The 14,761-nt window shown below is 37.8% G+C and overlaps 1 protein-coding gene across 1 annotated transcript in view; it reads left to right on the forward strand.

Moving 5' to 3' along the window:
* Positions 1 to 876: 876 nt before the first annotated feature.
* grin1a (glutamate receptor, ionotropic, N-methyl D-aspartate 1a) overlaps positions 877 to 14,761 on the forward strand; it is a 49,958-nt gene continuing 36,073 nt past the window's right edge. The window contains exons 1-5 of the mRNA XM_014970962.2: positions 877 to 1,512; positions 6,228 to 6,362; positions 6,986 to 7,162; positions 12,584 to 12,681; positions 13,640 to 13,761. Of these exons, the coding sequence (XP_014826448.2) occupies positions 1,264 to 1,512; positions 6,228 to 6,362; positions 6,986 to 7,162; positions 12,584 to 12,681; positions 13,640 to 13,761 (781 nt within the window). The 5' untranslated portion in view covers positions 877 to 1,263. The remainder of the gene's footprint in view (positions 1,513 to 6,227; positions 6,363 to 6,985; positions 7,163 to 12,583; positions 12,682 to 13,639; positions 13,762 to 14,761) is intronic.

Consider the following 14,761-nt stretch of genomic DNA (forward strand, 5'->3'; position numbering starts at 1 on the left):
GAGATTTTTTCATCATTATTTAATTTTCATTCTTTTTTTATGTCTATTTTTATATTTATTCATTCATCTTACATATATTTTATGTTTAATTTCATAATTTATTATTAATTAGTGTCGAGGACCAATAGTGCCAAAATTCAATTCAATTTAAAATGGAAGAATTTGAATTAAGAGCTACAACAGCATCTAATTGCCCTTTGGGATTAACAAAGTATTTTTGAATTGGATTTGAATTTGAATTCAAGTTGGTAAACATATTTATGTGTAATAATTTCAAGAAAAGTGGAATTCACAAAAATAAAAACAATCATTTCAGAATCCTATATTGCAGTATATTATTATTTTATTTAATTCTGTGTAACGTAACACATCTAAACAAGTGGGTGGGACTAAAACTGCTAAAGGCAATATGATTGGTCAATTGAGGAGCTGTATCTTTAACTCAATTAAATAACAGGAGCCATTAATAGTTATTTTTATGTTTAGTCATAAAAATATTGCATAAAATAATTTGTGTTTAAATATATTTATTTAATCAGTTATTGACACACGAAAATCATGTCAACTATACAGTTGCACACAAATATTCACTTATTTCCAGTAATTGTGGCACTTTTGGTTCTCTGTACTCCGCAATGTGGCTGTGTTTAATACTTGAAGCATCAAAAAAGCAGAAACAAAAACAATTTGTTGATGTTTTTTAAATATTTCTTTCCTCTGATGTGTTTGGATCAACGTTTCACCAGAACCTCCCTGTTTTTTCCCAGCAGCAGCGGATCTGCAGAAGCTGCTCGGAGTGAATGAAGCAGATCCCGCGGGAGCGCGCACAAGCAGCCGATCGCCGCGGCGCGCATCGCACAGCTGTCAGCACCAAGGACAGCACCGGCACCGGCTCCGCTCCAGACGCGATTCGGGAGTCCAAACGGGCTGGGACGCGGTTCGACGGAAGATAGTGCGATGATTTAGGTAGTCTCTTTGTTTTTAAAAAAATTCATTTTATTTTATCTTTTTTAGAGAAACAGAGAAAAAAGATGCATTTTGGAGGTTTCCGCTCCTGATCATGCACATTCCTCCGCATTTCGCATAGCCAGCGCTTCTCTCCGGGCTTCCGTTTTCCTTTTTCGGGGCTCCCATCCTCCCCCCGCCCCGGTCGGTTTCGTCGCTCACCTGGATCGCGCCCGCCTCGCTCAGTCCGAGCCGAGCCGAGCCGCCACCGCGGAGAAAAGGGACCGGGCTGCGCTGTGCGGGTTGGCGCTCCACGCGATGCGTCTGTTTCTGCTGGCGGTGCTCCTCTCGTGCTCCTGCGCGCGGGCCGGCTGCGAGCCCAAGATCGTGAACATCGGGGCCGTCCTGAGCCAGAAGAGGTACGAGCAGGTGTTCAAGGATGCCGTGAACCAGGCCAACCAGGTGTACGGCCGGGACAAGTTCAAGCTCAACGCCATTTCCGTCACGCACAAAGCCAACGCGATCCAGATGGCTCTGTCGGTGTGCGAGGACCTGATCCACAGCCAGGTAACCGACCCGCCGCGTCCCGCACCGCTGTACCGCATCGGAGCAGAGTGTTCTGCTGCGCTGGAGGCTCCCCACCATGACACGTTCAAAGTTTTTTTTCTTTTTCATTTAAGGAGAAATTCTACGGAAAACGATTAGGGCCACTGGAAGAGGGGGAAAAAGTACCCTTTTTCTCAAAATTCTGACATTTTTCTCAAAATTCTGTTTTTTTAACTCACAATTATGAGTTTAATCTCAAAATTCTAACATTAATCTCGGAATTCTGACATATTTTCATCATAATTGGGAAAATGATCCCAGAATTCTGACTTTGTTCTGACAATTCAGAATCTAATCTGACAATTCAGATTTTTTTCCCTCAGATTTTGGATTATAATCACATAATTCTGACTTTTTCCACATAATTCTGACTTTAATCTCATAATTTGTACTTGTTTTTGAAGAATTCTGACGTTTTTCTAAAAATTCTGTCTTTATTCTCAGAATTATGACTTTGATCTTACAATTCAGAATTCAATCTCTGAATTCTCACTGTAATCTCAAAATTATAACTTGTTGCTCAAATTCTGAATTCTTCTCAAAATGTTGGCTATCTCTTTTTGTCAGAATTCTGAGTTTAATCTTAAAATTATGACTTTTTTGCTCATAATTCGGACTGTAATCTCAGAATTTGGACTTCTTTTCACGGAATTCAGATTTTAATCTCAAAATTATGACTTTAATCAGAATTCAAACTTTATTTAGCAGATTTCTGACGTTTGATCTCAGCAGAATAAAATCAGAATTCTGAGGTTAAATTTCTGAATTTGCACCTCAAGCAAGTTTCCTGGTCTAGTTTCTAGTGCAAATCTTTTAGTTCTTGGAATGAGACAAAACTAACTGAAAAGCAACTTTTCAGTTAGTTTTTAAATATAATCTTGTTTTAAGTCAATAATTCATGAGTACACTTTGTGAAAGACATATTTTTGAGTCGACTGACGTTTCCTGTGTAAGAAATAAATGTATTGGTGTTATATAGTATTAAAATCAGCAAAACCGACAGAAATGAAAGGTGGACATATATCTATGTTACACAAGTTATCCTTTGTGAATTAAAGTATTGACATCTATTGACTTAATAATAATAATAAATCCATTGAAAACATAAAATTCACACCTGACTGATCTGAGTTCAGCTTCAAAACGTAAATATTCCTCTAACCATTTAAAAACTGATGTTTCTTTCCACTTTGTGTTGCTCCAACATGACGAACTCCCCACAGATCTTTCAGCGTTCAAAAATAGCCTTTGGTTTGAGGCAGATTTCAGACGATAGGACCGCTCCACTTTTCCGGGCGCACAGCTGCAGATCTACTGAAGTGCACAGGAGCAGGTCAGGGGTGAAAATCTGCAGAGCATTAAAACACGCCTGCAAGAAGAGGCTGCAACTGCAGCCGGGGGATAGTTCAAGGCCAACCGTAGCTTAACTGAGCGAGACGACAACTTTTCAGGAGGGATTACTTCTGTTCCTGCTGCAGTGACGCAGGAACGTCACACTCATTTTTATTTTGGGCCGTATCCAGATTATGGATGTCCTCAAAGGGCTGCTTGAAATGTGTTGACAAAATCCATTAAAAACCTCCATCACCAGATATTATCAATAACAATCATAAATGATCATAAAATAGTGAAATGAAACTGCAGAAGAGGATTAAGTCCTGAAATTTCAATAAACGAATTCTAGCTTTTGATCCCAAAAGATTAAAGTCAGAAATTTGAGGAAAAAAAGTGAAAATTCTGAGATTAAAGTTAGGATTTTTTTTTTGAAAAGTCAAAATTCTCAGAAAGAAATCGGAATACTGAGAAAAATGTCAAATTTCCGAGATTCAAATTAGATTTGTTCAGAAAAGTCAAAATACCGAGAAAAAACCCAGAATTCTGAGATTAAAGTTAGAATTTTGAGAAAAGTCAAAATTCCAAAAATAAAAGAGAATTCTGAGATTTTTTTTTTTTTTTTAGAAACTACACTATTTTTTTAGTCAAAACTAAGATTAGATTTCTCTTCTTTGTACAATAGTCAGACTTCTGAGATTAAAGTTGGAATTTGGAGAAAACACTCTGATTTTTATTTTACATTTTTATTTCTTGGCCCAAATCTTCTTCCATATAAAACTGTCTTCTTTATTTCATTTGTACTGTTAGTATCTCCAAACTGTTGTGGTGCAATGTGTGAAAACGCCTTAAAAATGCTTGGATTTTACTGTGAACCCTGGAAGAAGCGCCGGCGTTATGTCACAGCGACCCGAGGCGTGAATCTCTCTCCCACACACATAATTAGGCTTTATACAAAAACCCAGAAAGAACACCCACAGGTTCAGATCTGCTTTCTCATCCTCTGCTTGCTGTATCGCCTCAAACTGATGCACTCCTGTAGAATAACAGTCTCATCTGATCACATTTACACCCAAAACACCAAACAGTCCTGATGTGCAAATGAGAACAAACCGTCTGAAGTGGGCAGAAAGTCTGCGGGGAGTTTAATCAGATGAGATTAGCTTGTAGGACGTAGTGGCAGATGGAGGAGAAGAGCTGCCTGCGAGCATTCCTTGGAAGGAAGACCTCATTTCTGACCCAGCCATACGGGATGCTCCCATCCAATAATCCGGGCCGCAGCATCTCTGCCAGCCTGATCCCCTTTCCCTCCCCGCCCGCCTCCCAGGCGTCTCATCCGCTCTGGTTTTCAACCCAAACACCCACAATGACGAACAAAAGACTTATTCCTCCTGCGTGACTAACATCCTTCCAGACGACAATGTTATTTTTAACCTTTTTATGCAACTTTTTGGAGCAGAGAGGAGTCTGGTTTAATTTATCTACAGGATGTGATGCCTAAATTAATAGCTGCAGATGGTAATGGGGGTAAATCTTCTAGTTTCTCATTAATAATCATAAAACAAGACACAGTTTGGATTTTACTGCTGATTCAGAACCAAATTATTTTAACTGATGCAAAAAAAAAAAAGAAAAAAAAAGATCAAAATCATATTCATTATTCCTAGCTCCCATGCGGCTTTGCGTGAATAATGGGCGCAATTTCCGCCTCAAACCGGAAACGGCATTTGTTTACATGCTAGCAACGGCTAACCGGCTCTCGTCAGATGTTTTAGTCTATAAAATATGAGAACACCAGCCGTCACAGCTCAAATGTGACAGATACTGAAGGTGAGCAGGAGAATGAATGACTTAAAGGAGTATGTTACTGTTTACATCCAGAACTTTGGCGCATGCTTACAATGCCAGAAGGCAAGAAGCCATCCGTAGCCGCGCTGCGGCTGTAGAAGTAGAACAACTCCGTTAACAAAGTAAAAACTGGACACGTAGAGATTATTCACTCAGTGCAGTGAGCCACAGCAAAGGGAAAATAACACAGAAAAACTTTTGAAGAACAGCTCAAAACCCCTCATATTCTTTTTTCCCTGGCTCTTTGTAGGCTAAGCTACGCGCAGACTTGTTGCCATAGCAACTGACAATGGCTCCACACCAAAAAAACAAAACAAAACAAAAAAAATTCCCACACAGAGAACTGAATATTCTGTCCATTATAGCTTTATGTCTTTGGTTTGATGTTTGCTTTGTGATTATTAATAAGTGGTCGCTGTGGTAGATTAGCTCCCGCTGCTACTAGCTAATCTAACACCGCAGCGGTTGGTTAGCTAATTGAAATACCTGCTTTTCTGATGATCTGTCACAGTTGGTTTGTGGATGGCCTTTCTTTTTTTATTTCATAACTGAACCGAAACACAGAGAATTCCACAGCACGTCTACATGTTATAGTTGTCATAGTCAAACTAGCATAGCGGAAATATTTCCCTCTCCCTTGCTGTTTTTAAAAAAATTAACTTTATCTTGTTGTAGTGTTGACAGTTAGTAGCAAAGTCACTTTTACCAGCTGAAAAGGAGACCGGAGGAAATTATCTCACAGCAGCAGGTTGGAAGGTCAAAAAAGTTTTGTCAAAAGAAAAGAAAAACTTTCACACGTACATTTAAGATTTAGTGCATTATGTTGACAAGTTGACGACTAAAACTTCTGGTAGTTATCGTCGGCAGTTTGTTGTCCTACAGGATTGTCACATTTATGATATACAAGTTGGCTGAAATGTTCTTCCATAGAATTAAAACAAAAATATATTTTATTATTTTTTACACACCAAACACTATGGAGGAAGTTCAGAACAGTTATAAGGACTAGATGAAAATAATGGCTTGTAAATATATATAAAATCAAAATTAAATATTTAACTTTTTAATTAATTATACTTTTAAGGATTTTCTTCTTTTGTTTTCAAATTTAACTAATGAATGATGTAAAATATAAATTGAATAATTTAATAAGTGAGTTATTTATGAATCACAGCACATTTTAGTGTTTTACATCATAAAACCATAAATAACAAGATGCGGTTGAGAAACAAGTAAGAGTAAGAAATGTTACATTTTTTCAAGTGCCGTCATCAAAATCACAAGAACAAATCAAATATGTTGGTCAATGTTCCATTTGTTACGCTTCAGAACCAACTCTAAACAGGTGAGTTTTTAACGGATTTGCAGTTTTCTGGAAGTCTTTTCCACATTTATGACCCTGTTGTATCTCCATACAAAAATGAAACATTTCAATAAATAAGTAAATGTTAGTCTTGTTGTGATTTATCAGCGTTTTCATCCGTCTTTTCCTGCAGGTTTACGCCATCCTGGTGAGTCACCCGCCTCAGTCCAGCGACCATCTCACCCCGACGCCCGTCTCCTACACCGCCGGCTTCTACCGCATCCCGGTGGTGGGGCTCACCACGCGCATGTCCATCTACTCCGACAAGGTGAGTGACGGATGAACACGGCTGGAGAGTCGGCATTCAGACGAATTACGGAGTTCCCCAGGGACGCCTTCAAGAGCTTCCTAGATTAAACGTCCCATCAGCGTCCATTAGGGGAGCTGTGATTAAACGGCTTTCCACATGAAAGTCGAAAGTCTGCTATTAATATTGCCCCTGATGTTAAAAAAAAAAAAAAAGCTGTGACGCACAAACTGCAGTAATGAACTCTTAAAAGCAATCAGATGAGTTAAAAAAAAAGCAGAGGCATTAAAAATTTAAAGGAGGCCTTGGAAGATCTCCATTAACATTGGAGGGAGGATTTCACAACTCTGGAAACATTTAGAGATTTTATTTAAATGGAAAGTGGAAAAACATCCTGGAGTGAACTTTGAAAGGTAATTGATTTTAATAGTAATTTTAAAATCTGAAATGTTAGAATTGCATATAACATTTCAGAGACTTCCAGGTTACCTTACAGAGCTCACCACCAACAGAACTACAGCTTCTTTTGATTCATAGAGTGTGTGGAGACAGAACGTTCTCCCGCTGCTGCAGGGACTGAAATTAATCTCTTAATAGACGGTGAATTATTGTGAAGTTTCTGTTTCCCGCTCGGTTCTCCTCAGAGTATCCACCTGTCCTTCCTGCGGACGGTCCCGCCGTACTCCCACCAAGCTCACGTCTGGTTCGACCTGATGCGCGAGTTCAACTGGAACCACATCATCCTGATCGTCAGCGACGACCACGAGGGCCGTGCGGCTCAGAAGAGGCTGGAGACGCTGCTGGAGGAGCGGGAGACGAAGGTGAGACGCCGGGGCGCTGCGGCCCGCCCTCATCTCCTCCCTCCACCTTTAGGGAGTGTGTGAGCACGAGTGTGTGCGAGTGTTTTTCGGAGATCTTCTGTGTACCTAGCTGTTTCCCTCTCTGTTGTCTGAGCACATCTCTTTCTCACCATTGTGTAAACATTGGCTAACATTCCCAGAGACATCAACAGCGTCTAATGTGGTCTAATCTGACAGAAGTTTGTATGTTTATTTGCTCATCTTCACGTTGCTTTTCGCCACAGTCCAAATTATCTTGTGTCTATCCACACTGGGAGCCAAATAGTGGACTTTAACATGGGGCTCTGCAAACCATCGCAGAAAAACTAAAATGGTTCCAGGGTTTGTTTTTTTTACTGTGGAAACTTTTGCATGTTTTGTCGCGTTACAGATGCAAATTTTAATGTTTTTCATTTTCCAGAAGGGATACAATATTAAGCTTTTTTTAGTTTTATTTGCAAAATTTAACATAAGAAAGTAAAATAAACACGTTGCACATCATCCTGAACATCCTGTCAGGGAAATAAGGCAGTGGCAGCATCATGCTGTGGGATGATTTCCTACAGAAAAGACAAGGAAACTGTTGAGTTTATGGAAATTTTTTTATAGGAAAATTACACAAGAAGCTGCAAAAGATTGTAAAATTAAAAATATAAACATTCAGACAGAATAAATAGATTTTTTGTTAGGGTTAACATATTTTAATAAAAACACCTTGAAAAAGTAATCCAACTAAAAAGAAAATTTAAATTTAATCACTTCTGTAGCGCTTTCTTACCCTAAAAAGCTTCTCAAATGCACTTAATATTAATACTAACTTAGTAACTTAACCTTAATTTGGTTTATTTTATATATATTTTAATACTTTTTCATCTGTTTGAAAGTAGGTGCTGTTGTTACACTTGAATTTACGGTTATTTTACTGATTACTTGGTTTCAAAAGTAGTTGGATTACAAGTTACTTTATTAGTTACATCACAGATGTCTCTGTGTTGTTTAACACTAATGTCAGAAATGTTTCTCCTGACTGTTTTCTGACAAAAATGTGTATTTTTTATTTAAAAAATTTAATAAAAACTCATCTTTTTTGACTTGACGTAGCACAAATTCCTGCTTTCATTTGAAGAAAAACAGAATTTTTGCACCAAATTCCATCTTTTGTTGTTTGTGTGCGGAAACCTCCTGCATTAGTTGCAGCTTTTTGCTTCCCTACTTGCTGAAAATTCCTCTTTAATCGTGTTTTTGAAGCTGAATAAAACTTTGTCACCGGCACAGAATGTAAAATGAAGCTGAATGTTTTCATGTTTAGCTGAAACAAACTGAAAATAGTGACATATTTTCAGAGAAAACATTTCTCTCCTCCCTCCGTTGTTGTTCATGTTTGTGTTGTTGACTCCTGAAGGCAGCTAATGAAACATTTTACAAAGGAAAATGACAAAAATAAACTTGAATAAGTTGTTGTAAAAGGGCTGAATCAGTTATGAAATAATCATCAACTTATTTAGTAATCAATTAATCGTGAATTGGAGCACACAGACTGAAAAAGTCATTTGTTGAAAAAAACTGTGTTCATAGCAGTAATTAAACCAAACTGATAACATTTTTACACATTTTTTATTTAAAATAAAAAACACTTTCATTGTAAATTAGTTTTACTGAAAAGTTCATTTTAGTTTCACCCAGTTCAGACGTACTAAAGGGATGATATATTTTTGCATTTTAGGTAATAAAATGTTTATTTTATCATTAAAATAAGGAACTGAATGATTTGTTTACTTGCATCTTCTAATTCAAATAATCAATCCAAAATAAAATTCATTCAAATTTGCATTTGTAACATGAGAAAAAGTGAAAATGGATCATGTTCCTGAATTTTGCTGTCAGCTGAATTCAGAGTTACAACATGACAAAGTTTCCCTCATTAGGAAGAAACAGAATTAGAATAAAAAGACTGAACCTGAGCTGGATCCATTTAATGGAGGAAATCTCTGCGGGACGGGTTCTCGCTCCTCTCGGGGCGAGTTTCTGCTGTAATTGTGTGCTGGAGTGAAATGAGTCCCGATTCGGAGGCTTAATTAAATCAGAAGCTGCAGAGATTCAGAATATGACATCCACCCGAGGCTGTTTGCCCAAGTTGAAGCGAAAGCTGCTCCGATTGCTGGGATCGGCGCGAAACGCCAACAGGAAACACTTCAGAAAAAAAAAATTACGCCGCCATTTACTCAGCTCAAATCATTTAGCCCAGAGTCACATCCTGCATTTACGGAGAAAAAACAGACAATTAAAATCCTGTGATGAGGATCCAGGAAGCTGCTTTTATGCACGATGCAGTTTGGATGTCAGAATGAGCCCATCTGTGCTCTCCATCTAACGCCGCCGCTCGTTTTCCTGCGAGACTCCAGTCAGGAGTGTATATTTAGACACAACTGCAGCACCAGTTTAACGTTTTATAGCTGCTGTGGAAATATATCCCAGTTCAGGAAGCGATTAATGCACCGAAAGCTCAGAGTGGAGAGGATGAGGACTGAAAATCCACACAAACAGACAAAAACACAGAGAAAATTGATTCTAGGACTAATAATGTGTCTGCTGTCGCATCACTGGGTTCAACTCTGTCAATAAAACTGACATGTTGTGTTTCTAATTCCCACACAACCTGCAGCTAGAGCCACATGTTTACATACGCCGAATAAAACCGACAAAACCTTTAAGCCAAGTCAGGCAGTACAAAAGACAGTCACCTATGGAGCTAAATTGGTGCCACAAAGTTTGTTCAAAGAAAAAAGTAAGATTTGAAACTGAAAGAAAAAAATCAGAAACTGAAAAAACAAAAATCAAACCTTGAATCTGAAAAGTAGTTTTGAACATTTTTTTCTGTTTGATGTCTTTGCTTTCATTTACATTTTTTTTGTCAGTTTCTAACATTTTTTTCAATTTCAAATCTTTTTTTTTTCCAGTTTCAATTTCTTGCTAATTTTTGACTTTTTCAGTTCAAAAAATTGTCCCATTTTTCTAAAAATCTAAAAATGTCAGATTTTTTTTCTCACTAATTTTTAACTTCTCAAACTCAGTAATTTTCAAGTCTTTCCTAAAAAAAAATCTGAGATTAATCTCACAATTTCTGAGATTTTTCTCACAAATTAGCAAATTTTCAAACTCAGAAATTTCCGTATTTTGGCAAAACTATACTCCTGTTTTTCTATCTAAACTATAATCAGGCTACAGAATAAAATATTCCTTTAGGATGAGGTTTGCTGTGTCAATAACTCTAAATAACTCTGCATACTTTTCAAAAATACAGAGTGTTTTGAATTTATAAAAGTAGATCTTTGTTTCTTTACAAAGAAGAGCTGATGCAACATTCTGTAAAAGGAGAAAAGAGCCTGGGTCGAGAGCTGCAGGCAAGTTGGAGAAGCTGTAAATTATTAAAGCACAAACTGCTGAGAAAAGACACAAAGTGCCAGGTTTCTTCTGCCTTTTAAAAATCCACCATGTAATTTTGATGCGGCGCCACTTAAGGGAAAAAAAAGAGCATAAAGAACGTAAAGAGGGATTTATTTTGGGCGCTGAGATGAACAGAAATGAGCAGAAAACACAAAAACTTCTGTTCTTAGCTTGTTCGTTAAAACCCAAACTTGCCTGTTAAAAAAGTATTTGGTAAAAATGTTACTCAAAGTACATTTTTACTTGAGTAACATTCAAGAAAGAACATTAATCATTTAATATTTAAATATTTAAAATTAAATGACTGACGGGCTAAAGTATAAAGTTATGTAGAGATTTTGGTATTTTCAACATCAACAAGAAAATAATTCATGGCAGATTATTTCACTTCTACTAACATTTTTCCCAGTGAAATAATCTGCCAGTGGAATTAAAACTTTTCATTAATATTAAGGAATTTTTATTAAAACAAGCTGCTATATGTTGCTGAAAAGCAACTGAAAAGCAGTTTGGTCAGCCGCTTTAAAATGGCTGCTGGTAAAGACAGGAGTTTTGTTGTTGACTGCAGAAATGTAATGAACATATTTTCTCTACTCCTTGTAGAGTGTATTTATATTATTAAAAAATAAGATGACATTTTACTTGTTAGTTTTGTCTTATCAAGACATTTGACCTACAGACCAGACCAAAAATACTCTGTAAGATTTCACAGATTTTTGAATGTAACTTCATAATCGGGAGGTTTTTGAAACGGCTGGTTGTTTTTTTTAAGTTCTTGAACTGTTTTATAATCATATGAGACCCAAATGGAAGCACAAAAACATTAAATAAGATTTAAAAATGTTGCGTTTACGTCAGGACCTCGTCTTAAGCACAGTAAACCTTCCTGATCTTTGTTTCCCAGCACATTTCGGTGGTTTCTGGTTCCTATGGCGATGTTCTTTGCAAGCCCCAGTGTTAAAGCTCCCAATTTGAAGCAGAAAAGTGGAGATTTGTTGGAATGCTTTACTGCCCTCCATTTTCAACTGTTTATAATATTTTTCTGTGTCTGCATATTTTCTCTGTGCACATTACTCATCAGAATAAAAAAAGGAACTATGAAAACCTCGACCAACTGTCCTATGACAACAAGCGAGGACCTAAGGTATATTTGCATGGTCAATGCACGCCGCCCACCAACTTTCCAAACGTAGCAACTAGAAACCAGCCCAAACCAGTCACCAGCCGACCCAGAAATGCCCCCCTCTCTCTTGGTAGCACGTCTTTTCTTTGAGTTTTTACTTTCAGACATTTCCCTATAATTAAAAAAAAAGAATGATTTTGGTATGAAAAAAAATAGATTTTTTTCGGTTGTTCCAGAAAAAAAAAAAGAAGAAGAGAACAGAGCCCGGCTTTTCTCATTTTAATTTTTTTTTCCGTCAATGAAGGAATGCATGTTCTTAAAAACACACACACACACACACACTCACACATACGAAAAAAAAAAACAGTTTGCAAGCTCATTCCCTTGTGGAGAACCGGTAGTTTGGGACTCAGACTTCCCAGATGCTACTTCCTCCCTCTCCGTAGCACCTCCCTGGTTTCAGCAGTTTTTATTTTCTTGATTTGATTTCTTTATCTTTTCGGAGGGAGAACGCCCCCTCACTCCCCTCCTCACCTGTTTTTAGTTACTGGTTGCATTGACCTTCTTCTCCCCTCTACCTAACACATGCACGTTCTTCTTTGGAGCCTTGACATAACCCTCAGTTTGCATGCAGACAAATGCAAAAGTTTTTTTCCCTTCAAGCTTTTTCTTTTTTTAGTTCAGCCGGTTCCCCTGGATCGCTTTCCTTTTTAATCTCTGTCTCTCGTTTTTTCAAACCAAATTGGCCACGCTCGTACCACGCAGGTAAAGCGGCAGCATGGCGTCTGTGCTCGGGAAAAGTAGCTGGCTTGACCTTTCTTCTGCCCCAACCGCAGGCAGAGAAAGTCCTACAGTTCAGTCAGGAGACAAACTTAACCGCGCTGCTGCTGGAGGCCAAAGAGCTGGAGGCCCGGGTCATCATCCTGTCCGCCAGGTGAGGCGACCTTTCACCTTTCTGCCCGGTTCAGCAGGTAAAGAAGCTGCACGGTCAGCAGAGATAAATATGCAAAGTCTTTAATGCAGTGTAGAACCACAAATATAGATGCAGTTTGGTGGTAATTAGTTGCATTTACTCGAGGAACTTTTTGAAATAATGTACTTTTAGAAGTATTTTTACTATTCTGTACTTTGAGTAATTTTATTATGAAGCATTTTTGCTCTTAGTTGAGTAAAATTTCTGGATTTTCTACCCACTGAATGAAAAACAAACATGTTTTAACCAAAAACTCACCATAAACAGACACACACCTGGAGGGTCTGTTAAAGTTTAATAAGTTTTTTATTGAAATAAAATGATTTGGAAACATTTTATTTTGCCTGATTTTGTCATTTTTTTGTTACTTACATGAATTATTGTCATTTTGGTCCTTAAAATACAAAAATTTCCACTTAACTTTAGTTTTTAGTCCATTTGATGATGTAATTTTTAAATATTAAATGACTGATAATTTCAGTAGACTTTTCACCAAACACTTTTTTACTCTTACTTGAGTGATTTCTTGGACCTCAATATCCAGGCAGCAGAAATGTCCTGTGTCAAGCTCTGCTAATCCACCTCCTTTGCTTTTGCTGCTCCTCTTTAAATGTTGGTCTCCTTTCCAGCTCTTCTGAGATTTGTCGTAGTTCAGGTGATGTTTCAGCTTTTGAGATGCTAATCAGCTGCTTCCGTTTGTAAAAACAAGCTTGTTGCCATAGAAACCACCATAAAAACCAAAAAAGAGAGAGCAGAAAACGCTTCCAGCTGCACAGTATCCAAAAAGCAGAGAAATGTGGCAACAGAATATGAGTTACACAAAAGCTACCATCAGAATTGCTTCCTGTCATTTCACATAACGAGGGTTTAAGTCCCAACAAACGGGAGCAGTGTAATATTTTTCTGTTTTTATCTCCAGCGAGGACGATGCTGCCGCCGTGTACAAGGCGGCCCGCTTCCTCAACATGACGGGCTCGGGCTACGTGTGGCTGGTGGGGGAGCGGGAGATGTCCGGTAAAGCTCTGAGCGAGGCGCCAGACGGTACGTCCAGCCAGAAACCCGCCCCGACGTTTGGTCCAGAATCAAACAGAAACACATGAAGGATCCCAGAGATTAGATAGTAATCATCAGATAAATACCAGAAACACCTGCATGTTGTGCTAAACTCTTCAACCTTCTGTTTAAGGATTAAATAGACTCAGACACTCAGAACTGAAGTAATTTAGTTGTTGTTTTGTTTAAAGGTGACCTATTAAGGTGACCTGTTCAGCCTTCCTTGAACAGGCTGGGTGGTTTTAGGGCCTCTTGTCACTTCAAATCCAAATAATCTGCTTCTAATTTGGATTTATTTGGAAACACATCTCTTCCAGCAGCCATTTTACAGTGGTAAAACCAGTTGACCAAGCGTTGTGGAACTCAGCTTCAGTTGCTAGGTAACGGGCGGAATTCCGCTGGGGTTGCTAGGTAACGGTGAAGTGCCCGTCGAATGTGACTCAGCAATTGGGAGGTTTTTGAAACGGCTCATTTATCAGTCACTAAAAACAACTGGGTGGTTTTTCAAGTTCTTGGACTGTTTTTTAAAAAACAGCAGAAACTCACATAAAAGTATAAAAACATGCAAAAAGGGAAATTTGCATAATAGGTCCCCTTTGATGTAAAACATTAATGTTTTATAGGCCTTTAAAAAATGCTAATTGTATTTTCGTTTAAAAAGCAGACAATATTCTCCTTTACATGCTAACATACTTCAGGTTTGTGCTTGTAGAGATCATAAATTAGTCCATATTTTCCTTTGGGGTTCTCCCATACCAACATGATACCATTCCTAAACTAGCATACATGTGTAACATTGGCATAATTTGTAATTAGCTTACGTCATGCTAATGTTATATTTTCTATTGATTTTAACCTTACAGGAGTAACAAACTTAAAATAAATTGGTACATTTTCTGGATTTTTTATTTAAATGTGTAATATTATTTTAATTATTTGAAATAAATCAGCTGATAAAAACTAAATTTACAGGAAACATTAAGTTTGA

Source organism: Poecilia mexicana, unplaced genomic scaffold (genome assembly GCF_051168715.1).
Source record: "Poecilia mexicana isolate PSO_F unplaced genomic scaffold, ASM5116871v1 scaffold_12, whole genome shotgun sequence".
NCBI classification, from domain to species: Eukaryota; Metazoa; Chordata; class Actinopteri; order Cyprinodontiformes; family Poeciliidae; genus Poecilia; species Poecilia mexicana.